At 49.6% G+C, this 18,703-nt stretch overlaps 1 protein-coding gene across 1 annotated transcript; it reads right to left on the reverse strand.

The window, feature by feature from the left end:
- Window positions 1-2,476: 2,476 nt before the first annotated feature.
- On the reverse strand, window positions 2,477-5,335 carry LOC135049883 (polyubiquitin-C). Its single transcript, XM_063955841.1, has 2 exons — window positions 5,231-5,335; window positions 2,477-4,424 (listed from the first exon to the last, which is right to left on the reverse strand). The coding sequence occupies exon 2, from the start codon at window positions 4,416-4,418 to the stop codon at window positions 2,589-2,591; it is 1,830 nt and encodes a 609-aa protein (XP_063811911.1). The 5' UTR covers window positions 4,419-4,424; window positions 5,231-5,335; the 3' UTR covers window positions 2,477-2,588.
- Window positions 5,336-18,703: the final 13,368 nt, after the last annotated feature.

Below are 18,703 nucleotides of genomic sequence, written 5' to 3' on the forward strand. Positions count from 1 at the left end.
CAGGTTTTTTTTAGCCGCTGCTGCGCATGTGCACAGCATTACACACTGCTCAAAGCCGGTGTGTTAAAGACCCTGCCGGATGGCAAAAAGCCGGACAAAGTTTGTCCGGCTTTTTGCCATCCAGTGTAAACCAGGTAGTGTTACAGCCCTAAAGGTCGTTAACCAGTTTGATTATTCCAGCCCTCACAAAAATGCAATACTTTCAAGACCAACTGATCAGCAATTTCAGTAATTCAGGCACAATAGCTGCTAAGTTGCAGTACAGTTGAGTAGTACTGCTCCGCTAGAATGTTTGTTGCAAGCTTATTTTGGCTTCATGTAACACTTGAAAGGTCTTTCCACAAAGGCCAAATATGCATTTGTGTAAATATGGACAAAACAAGTAAGCAGGTGAAATACTTAGACCACAGGAATAGATATCATGGAGAACAAAAAATAGTAAAGTGAACATTTGTTTTCTTGGCCCAATTTTTTCTTAGCTCATCGAGCCAACAATATATTAACATATGTTAAACAGAGGGTTCTAGTCTTTTATTGATTGCTTCAGCTAAGGAAGAGGTGGAGAACCTTTGGCCCGCCAGCTGTTAAAACTACACATACTAGCATACCCTGCTACAGTCTTGCCATGCGAAAACTGTTGCAGGGCATGCTGGGATGAGAAGTTAAACAGCTGGCGGGCCAGAGTCAACCACCCCTGAATTAAAGGTATTAAAAGCAAGGATCAAATAATGTACACTTGTGGATATTCAATTATCTGCAGCAGGTGTAAAGTTATCGCTCGAGGCGGGGGGTGACCTATCTAATTAGCCCCAATAAACTGGTTTGTGCAGACTTATCGGGGATTTTGATAACAGCCCCTTTTTCATCCGAAACACAGGTTTCACTGAACCTGTGTGCTTACAGGCGTAAACGCACTTAACGACTTGACAAGCTAATCATATAGCCCGACCGCAACACCCTAACAAGCATTGGGGTTTTTTACTCCCGGTGTCTCTTCAGGGCTAACTGAATATTCCTGATTGACTGAAACTAAAGCCTGGACCTCTAATAAAATTACCACAATATTTTAACATTCACTGCAAGTCAGTCAGAAGGAATAGTATTCATTAAATGGTTCATCTCTAAAGGTGCATACATACTGGGCGCTTTTACCCCCTGCCCAGCGATGTCAGCAGGAGTGAGCAGCTTTCCCTAGCAGGACGCTATGGAAAGCCGCTCACCCAGCCATTCATCTAACACCAGTAGATGACTGGCGGCCACTGGCGATGAAACTGGAGCGCACATCAGCGCTCACCACTCATTGCATGTGCATACACACTGGGCAGTTTCGAGCGGAAAGCAGCTCAACACACCAAACGTAAGCTGCATTTAGCTCAAAATCACTGTGTGGGCCTTAACAGTATGCATGCATGGGAAGGCCCAGATAATGAACGCTTTAAGTAAAATAACTTCCATTAAATCAGGGGTGGGGAACCTTTTTCCTGCGAAGGGCCATTTGTATTTTTTTCAAAATTTGCGGGACATTTTTTAAGTGCCCCCCCAATGTGCGCTTTTAGGAAAATAGGCGTGGCCACAGTAATAGCTGCTCACACTACTCCCCCTGCATGCCCACAATCACTGCCTAGCACATATATCCCCCCCTTCATGCCCAGCACATACACCCCCCCCTTCATGCCCCAAGTCATTGCACCACAGTGCAACCTCACAGGCGCAGCCACCAAACAGCAGCTACCGGTGGATGAGAAGCGTTCCGCACCACGCATCCAGACCACAGTGAGGCGAGACAGGCAGCCGGCTGGGCTTCCATTGGGCATTGTGTACTAGGCTGAGGACCCGCCCACTGGTATCTTCAAGGGCGAAATCCAGTCTTCTCCAAAGGGGAAGTATGGGCCTTGGAGCCGCCTGCGGTGCACTACATGATGGGAGATTGTTTTCTCACACTGTACACTGAATAAAGGGCAGTGTGAGAAACTACATCTCCCAAGAAGCAGTGCACCACTGACTGCTTTACACTCAGCAGCTGCCTCCGAGCCAGTCAAACTGCCTGTCCGGGACGGAGGCTCCCCACCCCAGCATTAAATGAATGTAAAGAACACTTGACACAGAAATTGATAACCATTCCCTAGTTTGTTAAAAAATTAGTTTGAACGCAAGTTTGACAAGTGCCATTGTTTTCACCGTTCAAGGACAAGATGCCCCCCACCCACACCCACATTTTGGGAACCCCTAATAAAATTGCTATGGCGGATGTGCTGATGACATTCAAACAGATCCCCCCCACAGCGCACAGGTGTACAGTTATGGCATCACAATTCAGTGATGTGCGGATAAATACATTGCTAACTGAATTGCCCTTTTAAGTTTTAAACAAAAAATAAACTCATTTCTATATATAATACCCTTTAAAACTACATTTCTGAATGCCAACAATTTGCTTTTGTTCACTTTCAAATTTAAGACAAAAGAAAAGCAAAGCTCAAATGTGCAACAAACTTTATTTAACTAAATCCACAGGTTGAAAACTGCAGCAGACAACCACCAACACAGTGCAAAGAAAATGGCAACATGGAATGAAGTTCTGATTAAGTTTAACAGCCACCTCTCAGACGAAGTACAAGATGAAGAGTGGATTCTTTTTGGATGTTGTAGTCAGAAAGGGTGCGACCATCTTCCAGCTGTTTGCCAGCAAAGATTAATCTCTGCTGATCGGGTGGGATGCCCTCTTTGTCTTGGATCTTTGCTTTGACGTTCTCAATAGTGTCACTAGGCTCAACCTCAAGGGTGATGGTCTTGCCAGTCAGGGTCTTGACAAAGATCTGCATACCACCTCTCAGACGAAGTACTAGATGAAGAGTGGATTCTTTTTGGATGTTGTAGTCAGAAAGGGTGCGACCATCTTCCAGCTGTTTGCCAGCAAAGATTAATCTCTGCTGATCAGGTGGGATGCCCTCTTTGTCTTGGATCTTTGCTTTGACGTTCTCAATAGTGTCACTAGGCTCAACCTCAAGGGTGATGGTCTTGCCAGTCAGGGTCTTGACAAAGATCTGCATACCACCTCTCAGACGAAGTACTAGATGAAGAGTGGATTCTTTTTGGATGTTGTAGTCAGAAAGGGTGCGACCATCTTCCAGCTGTTTGCCAGCAAAGATTAATCTCTGCTGATCAGGTGGGATGCCCTCTTTGTCTTGGATCTTTGCTTTGACGTTCTCAATAGTGTCACTAGGCTCAACCTCAAGGGTGATGGTCTTGCCAGTCAGGGTCTTGACAAAGATCTGCATACCACCTCTCAGACGAAGTACTAGATGAAGAGTGGATTCTTTTTGGATGTTGTAGTCAGAAAGGGTGCGACCATCTTCCAGCTGTTTGCCAGCAAAGATTAATCTCTGCTGATCGGGTGGGATGCCCTCTTTGTCTTGGATCTTTGCTTTCACGTTCTCAATAGTGTCACTAGGCTCAACCTCAAGGGTGATGGTCTTGCCAGTCAGGGTCTTGACAAAGATCTGCATACCACCTCTCAGACGAAGTACTAGATGAAGAGTGGATTCTTTTTGGATGTTGTAGTCAGAAAGGGTGCGACCATCTTCCAGCTGTTTGCCAGCAAAGATTAATCTCTGCTGATCGGGTGGGATGCCCTCTTTGTCTTGGATCTTTGCTTTGACGTTCTCAATAGTGTCACTAGGCTCAACCTCAAGGGTGATGGTCTTGCCAGTCAGGGTCTTGACAAAGATCTGCATACCACCTCTCAGACGAAGTACTAGATGAAGAGTGGATTCTTTTTGGATGTTGTAGTCAGAAAGGGTGCGACCATCTTCCAGCTGTTTGCCAGCAAAGATTAATCTCTGCTGATCGGGTGGGATGCCCTCTTTGTCTTGGATCTTTGCTTTCACGTTCTCAATAGTGTCACTAGGCTCAACCTCAAGGGTGATGGTCTTGCCAGTCAGGGTCTTGACAAAGATCTGCATACCACCTCTCAGACGAAGTACTAGATGAAGAGTGGATTCTTTTTGGATGTTGTAGTCAGAAAGGGTGCGACCATCTTCCAGCTGTTTGCCAGCAAAGATTAATCTCTGCTGATCGGGTGGGATGCCCTCTTTGTCTTGGATCTTTGCTTTCACGTTCTCAATAGTGTCACTAGGCTCAACCTCAAGGGTGATGGTCTTGCCAGTCAGGGTCTTGACAAAGATCTGCATACCACCTCTCAGACGAAGTACTAGATGAAGAGTGGATTCTTTTTGGATGTTGTAGTCAGAAAGGGTGCGACCATCTTCCAGCTGTTTGCCAGCAAAGATTAATCTCTGCTGATCGGGTGGGATGCCCTCTTTGTCTTGGATCTTTGCTTTCACGTTCTCAATAGTGTCACTAGGCTCAACCTCAAGGGTGATGGTCTTGCCAGTCAGGGTCTTCACAAAGATCTGCATCCTGACCTACAATAATATAATATATCTTTAGTTAAAACATAAGTAAAATTTATTATATTTTGAAAAAAAAAAATACATTATATATAAAAATATAAATAAAATTAAATAAGAACAGGACAATAAATGAAAAGAAAAAAAATCCAACATGTATGCTCATCAGTTAAATACAAAAGCATCAGCAGGTCATGAGGCAAACATGAATAATATTGGCACAGGGACAATGACTCATTGCACTTACAGACTGAAAATGTTAATCACCACAGCTAATAAACTATGCTTTACACTAGCATTGGGAGAAGCGTAATCTACTTGGAGCGCAAAAAAACCCTCCCCCCCCAAAAAAAAAAAAAAAAAAAACACACTAGCCAGTGGCAATAAGCACAAGCAGCATTTTAGTAATAGAAAATAAAGTACACAGGTCAGTTTATATTAGCCAGACAGGTAACTAGATACACACAAGCAATATACACGCAGTTTGTCACCACCTAGTATAAAACATTCTCACAAAGCCCAATACAGAAAAATACCATATGTGCTGAATAAAAGATAAATCATTACAGACTGGCATAAGTAAAACCAGATGTGCAAGGCAGAGTATAATGTATAGCAAACACCTCACTGCAGTAAAAAGTCTTGATGCATATTACAGTACAGAACAGTAATGCTCCGGCACAACACCCTCATAGAGAAGGCACAGAGCCACTAACGGAATTAAAGTAAGAAATATAGATATAGGACTACAATAAAACAGACTACGGACAACATACACACACAAGTTCAGTTACATATAGGTTTTACAAAAATTTACATACCCCAAGATGTTTACGTCTCCAACCAGCGCCTCACGTACCCTTTCACCGCGTGTATAGATCGTTATATGGCAAACGTCACCCAGTCTTCTTATATTTATAGTCAGCGATGACTCATCACTACCTCACTAATCATGTGCTCATGCGCCACGCAGGAAAATATAGCTCCCGGAGGAAGGGTGGTGTGTTCTTTGTACAGCTGGAAAACACTGGCTTGATTCTCGTGCGCAGATCTCTGTGTAAGCGATTTGCATGTGAATGGTGTCTATAATGAAAAGTTCAACATCCTATACGTTATTAAAATAAATTTGGAGACTAAACGTCGCGGAGGGATACCAAGCAAAAGGGGGCGTCCACTGCTGCCGTCTAATCTCAAATCTAGAAGGTTCCAGTCGATGTTGTTGGGGGCGTGTATGTGGTGTTCTCTGATTGGTGGGCTGTGACGCAATGTTGTTGCTGGGGCTGCCTGGCAGATTCTAGTTGCTAACTTCCCGGTACTCTGGGGTTTTAGGGCATGTGGGGTTTATGTTATGAAACTATCTGTAATCTGACCACGTTGTCTCAGAATAGATGGACTTTGTATGACTTGTAACGACGGTCACTTTAACCCTACCCCTAAGAAAATGGTAATGTGCTTCTGTGTTTTGCCAGTGTTTAGTAGAGAGAAATAATCCTACAGTTTCTACCATAAAGTGCATAGACTAACTGCATACATATCATAAAACTAGGTGCTTCATCGCGCCCTACGGGCGCTCTTCACACCGTTGCAAGGGGCTACGCCCCCTTAACCCTTGCATGCCTTTCTGGGGTTTAATATTTGTATTATATGGAGTATTACCTGCATTCCTTTGTTAGTGGTTAAATATTGCACAATGAAAGGGCGTGCGATGGTGAAGGAGGCGCAGCCCCTTGCGACGGCGTGAACAGCACCTGCAGGGCACGATGTACAGAATGTAGCGGGTGCGGGGGGGACTGCGGATGGTGTCTGTAGATGCTGCGGGTGGAGGGGAGGCAGAAGTGGGGGTGGGGCCCGGATGGGGAAGGTTCGGGAGGTGCTGCGCGTGGGGGAGGGGCAGAGGAGTGGGGGATGCAGATGGGGGAGGGGTCCGGAGGCACCGCAGGTGGGGGAGGGGCAGGGGTGCCACGGGTGGGAGAGGGGCAGGTGTGGGGATGTTGTGGATGGGTGAAGGGTTCCGGAGGTGCTGTGGGATGGGAAGGGACGGGTGTGCCGGGGGTTGGGTAGGGGACCGCAGGCACCATGGGTAGGGTAGGGGCAGGTACGGGTGTTGCGGCGGATGGGAAAGGAGGTCCGGAGGTGCTGCAGGTGGTGGAGGGGCAGGTGCAGGGGTGCCATTGGTGGGGGAGGGGTGGGTGAGGGGGGGGACCGCTGATGGAGGAGGGTGTCTGCAGATGCTGCGGGTGGAGGGGGGCAGGTGTGGGGGGAGACGTATAAGGGGGGTGAATGGTGGAAGGGGCCTGGAGGTGCTGTGGGTGGTGAAGGGGTGGAGGAGTGGGAGCCACGGGTGGTGTAGGGGGTCTGGAGGCACAGCATGTGGGGGAGGGGTGGAGTGCCGCATGTGGTGGAGGGGAAGGTGCGGAGGTGTGGTGCATTGGGGAGAGGTCTGGAGGCGCTGCGGGTACTGTACATGCCATAAAAGGTAGTTGGAGGGTATGCAGTAACAGGGCCAGGACAGGGGTGACAGGGTCAGTACAGGGTTGACGGGGCCAGGACAGGGGTGACGGTACCAGGATAGGGGTGACGGGGCCAGGACAGGGGTGACGGGGCCAGGACAGGGGTGACGGGGCCAGGACAGGGGTGACAGGGCCAGGACAGAAATGATAGGGACAGGATAGGGGTGACAGGGCCAGGGTAGGGGCGGCAGGACCAGGACAGGGGTGACGGGGCCAGTATAGGGTTCACAGGGCAAGCACAGGGGTGACAGGGTCAGGATAGGGGTAACAGGGCCAGCATAAGGGTGACAGGGCCAGGATAAGGGTGAAAGGGCCAGAATAAGGGTGGCAGGGCAAGGCCAGGGACATGACAGAACACAGGGCACGGGAGAGATTGGTATTAGGGACAAAACAGTGGTGACAGACAGATGTGTCTTACCGGAGTCACTGCTGCTGGCTGCTGCTGTTCCATTCCAACCTGTTGGGATCTGCTGCTGCTGGAGACTTGGCATGGCTGACTCTCTCAGGCTGGAGTCCTGCTTTCTCTGCCAGTCCGCATCCCTCCCCCCCCCCTCCTCAGTCACACACCGCAGACCTCGCGCAGCTGCCGGGCACTGTGGTAAGGCGAGACTGGAAATGACTGGTTAGCCCCCAGGAGATGCTGTGGCTGGAGGGAGGAGGGGGTCATAGCATGCACGTGGCGCGGACCTCACGGCTTCCGGGCACTGTGGTAAGGGGAGACTGGGAGTGACTGGTTAGCTCCCAGGAGACGCTGCGGCTGGAGGGAGGAGTGGGTCAGAGCCTGCAAGCAGCTCGGATTTCTGCAGCGCTACCCGCCAGCTAAAGTGTGTGAATGAGCTGGGCGCACTCCACTGCGGGTGGCAGCGCTGCAGCTAGCGGTGGGGTTGCCGGGGCTGGAGATAACAGAGGCAGTATGGAACCTGCACAGCGGCAGGTGCCCCACTAAACTGCAGCTAAGAAGCGTGGAGTGTGTCAGAAAGTGACGCTCCTCCACACCAGAGAGACCCTGCTGAGTATGCCGATGTGGGGGGTCAAGCACACAGTGAGCCGGTGCCCGTCTGTCTGTATGACATACCCCTCACACACACCCATACCTCCCAAATGTCCCGATTTTCGCGGGACAGTCCCATTTTTTGGGGTGTCCCGCTGTCCCACCCGCGGGTCGCAGTGTCCTGCGGTGGGGGGGGGGCAGTTGGAAAGCTCCTGTACTCGCTGTTCTGCTTAGCAGAGCAGCGGTGAATAGTGGAGACAGAGGGAGAGGGGGCATCAGGGGGTACGGATTAATGGGGGGGTTCCAGCAGCAGAGCCGGATTAAGGGGGGGGGGGGGCGGGGGATACGTACCGTTGGCCCCACAGTTTTAGAGGCCCCCCCGGCTGGAGTAGCTCTGTCCCAGCTCAGAAGCTCCCCCCGTCCTGCCAGCAACAGTGGCAGCATTGTGCTACAGTCAGCACACGCTGCTGCATATTGGCAGGTCTGTGGTGTTGCAGGGAGGCAGCAGTCTCCCTGCTTTCTTCTCCCTGTGCGGGTGTGTAGGGGGGAGCGACCACCTCCTCTGGATTTAGCCCTACCTGAGGGGCCAAAATCCCATAAAAAAAATAAAAACAATAATCAGAATTTGCATAAGGGGGCGTGGCCGCGCGGTCCGCGATTAGGCCACGCCCCCAACCCCCAGCAGGCACAGCAATGAGATAGGGCTCCCCTGTCTCAAGTGCCCTGGGCCCCCCGGACTCATAATCAGCCCCTGGGGGCATGCCAGCAGCTCACAGAGCGCTGGGCATGCCCCCTCACTGACGAAAACGGGGACCCTCCCGTGAAGTCACGCCCCCTTTTCGCCGAGTGTTTCCCTCCTTCTGCCTGGAGAAAGCTCCTGCAGAAAGCTGGGAGGTATGCAGCCCTGTCTGTGACATGCCCAATGTCCATGCTATCTGCTTCTGCTCCTAGTCTCCTGTAGATTTGGCCAGATCTCTGTGACTCATTTGAATAACTCCGCCCACTGCTGTGACTCCGCCCAGCGTTAGCAAATGAATCACAAGGTCACAGAATAGGGCTATTATATAGGAGATTAAGTTAATGAAAACTGGAACTGCAAGTCATAAAATCACTTACAGAACATTGGGGTAGATGTGTTAACCTGGAGAAGGCATAAGGAAGTGATAAACCAGTGATATGTGCAAGGTAATAAACACACCAGGCAATCAGCTGCAATATGTAAATTAACAGTTAGGATCTGATTGGCTGGTGTGTTTATCACCTTGCACATATCACTGGTTTATCACTTCCTTATGCCTTCTCCAGGTTAATACATCTGCCCCATTGCTTGTTGTGACCATTTGCACCATAATAGCTGGAGAGCCCCATGTTGATAAAGTCAGGAATAGTACATTGGTGGCATGATGCAGAGGTGGTCATAGTTGCAATATTAGCGTCTGCCTCTTTATGCAAATATCGTAATCGATTTTCAGCCTATGGCAGCGATGCCCACAGACAGTGGCATGTACTATGACGCACCATAATTTGCATTATATCAAAATGACTACCCTATGACTGGTGCAGTGTCGCCATCTGTGTATTTGGACACAGTCGCTGACCACGACCTGCCCACATCTAGCCACACCTATATTACCTCCCATAAACATCCACTTACTGTCAATCTCTTTTGTGCAATTTGCATCTTAATCAGGCATAGAGTGAGTACTGTGCCAGTGTAGCCTATATTGCATGTTTCATACTTGCCTACTCTCCCGGAAGGGCCGGGAGGTTCCCAAAAATTGCGTGGCATTCCCTGCCCCCAGGAAAGTGGGCAAGTCTACCACATCCTGCTCACAACCCCCCTCCCCTCTCACCACTCCCCGTGGAATCCCGCTACACAAAGGAGGAGGGGGCGGGGCGATGACGCAAATGCAGTTTCGGCAATGTGGGCATTGTAAAGCAGGGGGTGGGGCTATGATGATGCGATCACGTCACCATGCCCCCGTTCCACCTCCTCCACACCCCCTCCTGTGTGATCTAGCTGTTCCCTCCCGAAGGTAGCAGACAAAAAGTAGGCAGGTATGGCATGATTGTGCTTTGCAAACCACCAGAAAGTGGATGCATACATATTTACCGTTGTAGGCTTGTGTGCAGGGGGATGAAGCAGGAGAGACACAAGAAGGGAGGTGTTTGAGAGACACGGAGGGTCAGTGTTGGAGAGATGCAGGGATATGGCTCTGGCAAGACAAAGGGGATGGCGCTACCAAGATGCAGGGGGATAGCACGAGCGTGACTTGGGGGTGTGGCGTTGACATGATGCAAAGAGCGATGAGACTGAAGAAACTCAGGGTAGGAGGCAGGAGTGACATGGGGCATGAGGCTGGAAAGACAGTTCACTGGATTTACAGGGGATAGGAGGCCAGAGTGTCATGTAGCAGGAGGCAGTAGAGACTCAAGGCAGGAGGCTGGAGAGACCCTGTGGGAAGGAGGCTGGAGAGTCACCTGGGACAGGAGGTGACACAGGGGGCATGAGTCTTGTTGAACCTCTGTTGTATGATGGTGACATTGGATTTACTTCTACCCAAACAGGCATCTTCCAGACCTTATGATCTCCTACATGAATAGTGAATACCGACTAAAGACACTCCCAATGAGCATGTGTTCCCTGTTTGGGAGAAACTACCATATGCGTAAGGTGTATTTCTCTGACGTCCTAGTGGATGCTGGGGACTCCGTAAGGACCATGGGGAATAGACGGCTCCGCAGGAGACTGGGCACATCTAAGAAAGATTTAGGACTATCTGGTGTGCACTGGCTCCTCCCCCTATGACCCTCCTCCAAGCCTCAGTTAGATTTCTGTGAGCTGGATGCACACTAGGGGCTCTCCTGAGCTCCTAGAAGAAAGTATAGTTTAGGTTTTTTATTTTCAGTGAGACCTGCTGGCAACAGGCTCACTGCAACGAGGGACTAAGGGGAGAAGAAGCGAACCTACCTAAGTGGTGGTAGCTTGGGCTTCCTAGGCTACTGGACACCATTAGCTCCAGAGGGATCGAACACAGGACCCGACCTCGTTGTCCGTTCCCGGAGCCGCGCCGCCGTCCCCCTTACAGAGCCAGAAACAAGAAGGTGGTCCGGAAAATCGGCGGCTGAAGACTTCTGTCTTCTCCAAGGTAGCGCACAGCACTGCAGCTGTGCGCCATTGCTCCTCATGCACACCACACACTGCGGTCACTGATGGGTGCAGGGCGCTGGGGGGGGGGCGCCCTGAGCAGCAATACTGACACCTTGGCTGGCAAAACTAACACCATATATAGCCCCAGAGGCTATATAGGTGTATATTAACCCCTGCCAGAAACGATAAAATAGCGGGAGAAAGCCCTCCGAAAAAGGGGCGGAGCCAACTCCCTCAGCACACTGGCGCCATTATTCCCTCACAGCTTCGCTGGAAGGAAGCTCCCTGGCTCTCCCCTGCAGTCCTGCACTACAGAAAGGGTAAAAAAGAGAGGGGGGGCACAATTTAGGCGCAATATATATATATATATATTATAGCCAGCTATAGGGGAAAACACTCTGTATAGTGATATCCCTGTGTTATATAGCGCCCTGGTGTGTGCTGGCATACTCTCCCTCTGTCTCCCCAAAGGGCTTTGTGGGGTCCTGTCCTCTGTAAGAGCATTCCCTGTGTGTCTGCTGTGTGTCGGTACTGCTGTGTCGACATGTATGATGAGGATAATGATGTGGAGGCGGAGCAAATGCCTGTGAATGTGATGTCACCCCCTGCGGGGTCGACACCAGTGTGGATGGACTTATGGAAGGAATTACGTGACAGTGTCAGCTCCTTACATAAAAGGTTTGATGACATAGGACAGCCGGCTACTCAGCTTGTGCCTGTCCAAGCGTCTCAAATGTCATCAGGGGCTATAAAACTCCCGCTACCTCAGATGACAGATACAGATGTCGACACGGATACTGACTCCAGTGTCGACGATGATGAGACGAGTGTACCCTCCAATAGATCCACCCGTTATATGATTGAGGCTATGAAAAATGTTTTACACATTTCTGATGATACCCCAGGTACCACAAAAAAGGGTATTATGTTTGGTGAGAAAAAACTACCAGTAGTTTTTCCTGCATCTGACGAATTAAATGAGGTGTGTGAGGAAGCGTGGACTTCCCCAGATAAGAAATTGATCATTTCTAAACGGTTAATGGCTGCGTACCCTTTCCCGCCAGAGGATAGGTCACGCTGGGAAACACCCCCTAGGGTAGATAAAGCATTGACACGCTTATCAAAGAAGGTGGCACTACCGTCTCCGGATACGGCCGCCCTAAAAGAACCTGCTGATAGAAAGCTGGAAAGTACCCTAAAAGCTATATACACACACACTGGCATTATATTGAGACCCGCTATTGCATCAGCTTGGATGTGCAGTGCTGCTGCTGCGTGGTCAGACTCCCTGTCGGATAACATTGATACCATGGATAGGGACAATATTTTGCTAACGATTGACCATATAAAAGACGCGGTCTTATACATGCGTGATGCACAGAGGGATATTTGCCGGCTGGCATCAAAAATAAGCGCTATGTCCATTGCCGCCAGACGGGGGTTATGGACTAGGCAATGGTCAGGTGATGCCGACTCCAAGCGGCACATGGAAGTTTTACCCTATAAAGGGGTGGAACTTTTTGGGGAAGGTCTTTCAGACCTCGTTTCCACAGCTACTGCTGGGAAATCGACCTTTTTGCCACAGGCTACCCCACAGCAAAAGAAAGCACCGTATTATCAGGTACAGTCCTTTCGGCCCCAGAAAAATAAGCGGGCTAGAGGCTCATCCTTCCTGCCGAGGGGCAGAGGAAGGGGGAAAAAGCTGCAGCACACAGCTAGTTCCCAGGAGCAGAAGTCCTCCCCTGCGTCCGGTAAGTCCACAGCATGACGCTGGGGCTGCTCAGGCGGAATCGGGAACGGTGGGGGCACGTCTCAGGTTTTTCAGCACACAGTGGGCTCTCTCACAAGTGGATCCCTGGGTCCTTCAGGTAGTATCTCAGGGGTACAGGCTGGAATTCGAGACGTCTCCCCCCCGACGTTTCCTAAAATCTGCCTTGCCGGCAACACCCTCTGCCAGGGAGGCAGTGTTGGTGGCTATTCAAAAACTGTATTCACAGAAAGTGATCGTCAAGGTACCCCTCCTTCAGCAAGGAAAGGGTTACTACTCCACAATGTTTGTGGTACCGAAACCGGACGGTTCGGTGAGACCCATCTTAAATTTAAAAACCTTGAACACTTATATCAAAAGGTTCAAGTTCAAGATGGAATCGCTCAGGGCAGTTATTGCGAGCCTGGAGGAGGGGGATTACATGGTATCCCTGGACATCAAGGATGCGTACCTGCATGTCCCCATTTACCCTCCGCACCAGAAGTACCTCAGATTTGTGGTACAGGACTGTCACTATCAGTTCCAGACGCTGCCGTTCGGGTTATCCACGGCACCGAGGGTCTTTACCAAGGTAATGGCCGAAATGATGATACTCCTTCGCAAGAAGGGAGTTTTAATTATCCCGTACTTGGACGATCTCCTGATAAAGGAGAGGTCCAAAGAACAGTTGATAGTGGGGGTGGCACTTTCTCAGGAAGTGCTACAACAGCACGGCTGGATTCTAAACATTCCAAAGTCACAACTGGTCCCGACGACACGTCTTCTGTTCCTGGGAATGATTCTGGACACAGACCAGAAAAGAGTGTTTCTTCCACTGGAAAAAGCCGAGGAATTGTCATCTCTGGTCAGAGACATTCTAAAACCAGGAAAAGTGTCGGTACATCAATGCACACGAGTCCTGGGAAAAATGGTAGCTTCGTACGAAGCAATTCCATTCGGAAGGTTCCACGCAAGGAGGTTCCAGTGGGACCTGTTGGACAAATGGTCCGGGTCCCATCTCTAGATGCAACAGCGGATAACCCTATCGGCCAGAACCAGGGTGTCGCTGCTGTGGTGGCTGCAGAGGGCTCATCTACTAGAGGGCCGCAGATTCGGAATACAGGACTGGGTCCTGGTGACCACGGATGCCAGCCTTCGGGGCTGGGGGGCAGTCACAAAGGGAAGAAATTTCCAAGGACTGTGGTCAAATCAGGAGATTTCTCTTCACATAAATATCCTGGAGCTAAGGGCCATTTACAATGCCCTAAGCCAGGCAAGACCCCTGCTTCAAAACCAGCCGGTACTGATCCAGTCAGACAACATCACGGCGGTCGCCCATGTAAACAGACAGGGCGGCACGAGAAGCAGGATGGCGATGGCAGAAGCCACAAGGATTCTCAGATGGGCAGAGAATCATGTGTTAGCACTGACGGCAGTGTTCATTCCGGGAGTGGACAACTGGGAAGCAGACTTCCTCAGCAGGCACGACCTCCACCCGGGAGAATGGGGACTTCATCCAGAAGTCTTCCAAATGCTGGTCAACCGGTGGGAAAAACCACAGGTAGACATGATGGCGTCCCGCCTCAACAAGAAGTTGAAAAGATATTGCGCCCGGTCAAGAGACCCTCAGGCGATAGCGGTGGACGCTCTAGTGACACCATGGGTGTACCAGTCGGTTTATGTGTTTCCTCCTCTACCTCTCATACCCAAGGTACTGAGAATAATAAGAAGGCGAGGAGTGAAAACCATACTCGTGGTTCCGGATTGGCCAAGAAGAGCTTGGTACCCGGAACTTCAAGAGATGCTTACAGAGGACCCTTGGCCTCTGCCGCTCAGACAAGACCTGCTGCAGCAGGGACCCTGTCTGTTCCAAGACTTACCGCGGCTGCGTTTGACGGCATGGCGGTTGAACACCGGATCCTGAAGGAAGAGGGTATTCCGGAGGAAGTCATCCCTACCCTGATCAAAGCCAGGAAGGATGTCACCGCAAGACATTATCACCGCATTTGGCGAAAATATGTTGCTTGGTGTGAGGCCATGAAGGCCCCGACGGAGGAATTTCAACTGGGTCGATTCCTGCACTTCCTGCAAGCAGGGGTGACGTTGGGCCTCAAATTGGGGTCCATAAAGGTCCAGATTTCGGCTCTGTCGATTTTCTTCCAAAAAGAACTGGCTTCACTGCCCGAAGTTCAGACTTTTGTCAAAGGAGTACTGCATATTCAGCCTCCTTTTGTGCCCCCAGTGGCACCTTGGGATCTCAATGTGGTTTTGGCATTCCTGAAATCACATTGGTTCGAACCACTTAAGACTGTGGATTTAAAATATCTCACGTGGAAAGTGGTCATGCTGTTGGCCTTGGCGTCGGCCAGGCGGGTTTCAGAATTGGTGGCTTTGTCTTGTAAAAGCCCTTATCTGATTTTCCATATGGATAGGGCAGAATTGAGGACTCGTCCTCAGTTTCTCCCAAAGGTGGTCTCAGCTTTTCACTTGAACCAACCTATTGTGGTGCCTGCGGCTACTAGGGACTTGGAGGATTCCAAGTTGCTGGACGTAGTCAGAGCCCTAAAAATTTATATTTCCAGGACGGCTGGAGTCAGAAAGACTGACTCGCTGTTTATCCTGTATGCACCCACCAAGCTGGGTGCTCCTGCTTCTAAGCAGTCTATTGCGCGCTGGATTTGTAGCACTATTCAGCTGGCGCATTCTGCGGTAGGCTTACCGCAGCCTAAATCTGTAAAAGCCCATTCCACACGGAAGGTGGGCTCATCTTGGGCGGCTGCCCGAGGGGTCTCGGCTTTACAACTTTGCCGAGCAGCTACTTGGTCGGGGGCAAACACGTTTGCAAAATTCTACAAATTTGATACCCTGGCTGAGGAGGACCTGGAATTCTCTCATTCGGTGCTGCAGAGTCATCCGCACTCTTCCGCCCGTTTGGGAGCTTTGGTATAATCCCCATGGTCCTTACGGAGTCCCCAGCATCCACTAGGACGTCAGAGAAAATAATATTTTACTCACCGGTAAATCTATTTCTCGTAGTCCGTAGTGGATGCTGGGCGCCCATCCCAAGTGCGGATTGTCTGCAATACCTGTACATAGTTATTGTTACAAAAATCGGGTTTTTGTTGTGAGCCATCTCTTCAGAGGCTCCATTTGTTATCATACTGTTAACCGGGGTTCCTATCACGTGTTATATGGTGTGATTGGTGTGGCTGGTATGAGTCTTACCCGGGATTCAAAAATCCTTCCTTATTGTGTCAGCTCTTCCGGGCACAGTTCCTAACTGAGGCTTGGAGGAGGGTCATAGGGGGAGGAGCCAGTGCACACCAGATAGTCCTAAATCTTTCTTAGATGTGCCCAGTCTCCTGCGGAGCCGTCTATTCCCCATGGTCCTTACGGAGTCCCCAGCATCCACTACGGACTACGAGAAATAGATTTACCGGTGAGTAAAATCTTATTTTTTATTTAATACAAACAAAAAAAAAACAGTATACAATTTATTATTTTAACGTGGACGTCAATAGGACTTTACTCCCTGGGCTCTTTTCGTTCTAGACATGGCCTTGCAAATCTTGTAACATTGCGAGATAAGGCCATCCTTATCTTGTGACACAGAGCTCCCATAGCCCCATCTCACCTGTTGCACTGATTACAGTGGCAAACGCAGGATTTCAAGAGGGGGGGTTTCCAAACGCCAGTCCACAATCTCCCACTCTGCATAACGTTGGAGCAAACGCGGAATTCTGGGGGAGCAGTCAAAGAACCTAACACCAACCCTAGACATTAATGTAAACATTTGTCTTTTTATACATTGGATACTGTATGGAATACAGTATTAATATTTAACACTAAAGATGGTATATAGTATAGGCAGTATCAAAGTGGTCAGGAAAAGGTTAAACATAGCATAATAAATAAATAAATAAATACACATTATTATCCTTTATTTATATGGCGCCACAAGGGTTCCGCAGCGCCCAATTACAGAATACATAAACAAATAATCAAACAGGAAAACAGCAACTTACAGTTGATGACAGTATAGGACAGGGTAAATAAACATAGTTACATCAGCAGATGACACTGGAATAAGTATCAGGTGGCAGAAGACCGCTGGATGTGGTGCAGTTGAAGATTATTAAAGTAAGAAGGGATAAGCACATGAGGGAAGAGGGCCCTGCTCGTGAGAGCTTACATTCTAAAGGGGAGGGGTAGACAGACAGGGGTGACACAGATGGGGTACATAGAAAGCGTAGAACAGAGGGTTAGGATGAGATTTGGCTGGGTTTGGTGAAGAAGTGGGTCTTGAGAGATCGTTTGAAGTTTTGTAGAGAGGTGGAGAGTCTGAGGGGGAGAGGTAGGGAATTCCAAAGAAGTGGTGCAGCACGTGAAAAATCTTGGAGGTAGGAGTGGGAGGAAGTAATCCGTAGGCAGGAGAGTCGGCGTGCATTAGCAGAGCGAAGAGGACGGGTGGGAGAGTAAAGGGAGATAAGGTCGGAGATGTAGATGGGAGAGGAGTGGGTGAGGGCTTTGTAAACGAGTGTGAGAAGCTTGAAATGGATTCTGAAAGGGAAGGGGAGCCAGTGAAGGTCTAGTAAGAGAGGAGAGGTGGACGTAGTGCGTTTGGTGAGGAAGATGAGCCGGGCAGCAGCATTGAGGATAGATTGGAGTGGAGAGAGGTATTTGTCAGGAATGCCAGTCAGGAGCAGATTACAGTAGTCCAGTCTGGAGATGACCAGTGAGTGGATAAGAGTCTTAGTAGCATCCTGGGTCAGAAAGGGTCTGATCCTGGAAATATTTTTTAGATGAAAATGGCAGGTTTGTGAGAGGTGCTGAATGTGTGGTTTGAAGGAGAGGGAGGAGTCAAGGATTACTCCAAGACAGCGCACTTGGGGGCTAGAGGAGATAGTAGTGCCATCAATAGATAATGAGATTGTAGGAGGTGAGGTTATGCGGGAGGGAGGAAAGATGATCAGCTCTGTCTTAGACATGTTAAGTCTAAGAAAGCGCTGGGACATCCAGAAAGAGGTAGCAGAGAGACAGTTGGAGATACGAGTGAGGAGAGCAGGGGAGAGGTCTGGAGAGAAAAGATAGATTTGGGTGTCATCAGCATAGAGATGATATTGGAAACCAAAAGAACTAATGAGCTTACCTAGTGAGGATGTATAGAGAGAGAAGAGAAGAGGACCAAGGATAGAACCTTGGGGTACCCCTACAGTTAGTGGAAGTGAGGGGGAGGTGGAGTCATGAGAGGAGACAGAGAAAGAACGGTCAGAAAGGTAGGAGGACAGCCAAGAGAGGGCAGTGTCACGCAGACCAATGGAGTGAAGAATTTGCAGTAGGAGAGGATGGTCCACAGTGTCAAAAGCAGCAGAGAGATCAAGTAGAATAAGTATAGAGTAGTGTCCCTTAGATTTAGCAGCATGGAGGTCATTGCATACTTTTGCAAGGGCAGTTTCAGTGGAGTAGAGAGGACGGAAGCCAGACTGGAATGGGTCAAGCAGTGAGTGTGAGGAAAGAAAGGAAGTAAGGCGGTTGTAGACAATACGCTCAAGGAGTTTGGAGGCAAAAGGGAGGAGAGAGATGGGTCGGTAGTTGGAGAGAGTGTTTGGATCAAGTGTAGGTTTTTTAAGAATAGGAGAGATGAGTGCATGCTTGAAGGCAGAGGGGACAGTGCCAGATGAGAGGGACAGATTGAGAAGGTGGGAAAGATGGGAACAAGCAGAAGGAGAGAGGTAGCGTAGGAGGCGGGAGGGGATAGGGTCAAGTGGGGAGTTGGTGAGGAGACAGGAACGAATGAGGGCCATGACTTCCTCTCCAGATGCATGGAAGAAAGATGTCAGAGTAGGTGCGAGGGATGGGGAGGGTTGGTAAGGGATGGGAGAAAGTTGGTTACTG

Source organism: Pseudophryne corroboree, chromosome 2 (assembly GCF_028390025.1).
Source record: "Pseudophryne corroboree isolate aPseCor3 chromosome 2, aPseCor3.hap2, whole genome shotgun sequence".
NCBI lineage: Eukaryota > Metazoa > Chordata > Amphibia > Anura > Myobatrachidae > Pseudophryne > Pseudophryne corroboree.

Excerpts from the sequence above, each read along its gene's own strand:
- LOC135049883 (XM_063955841.1), bottom strand. The coding sequence starts at position 4,418 with ATGCAGATCTTTGTGAAGACCCTGACTGGCAAGACCATCACCCTTGAG.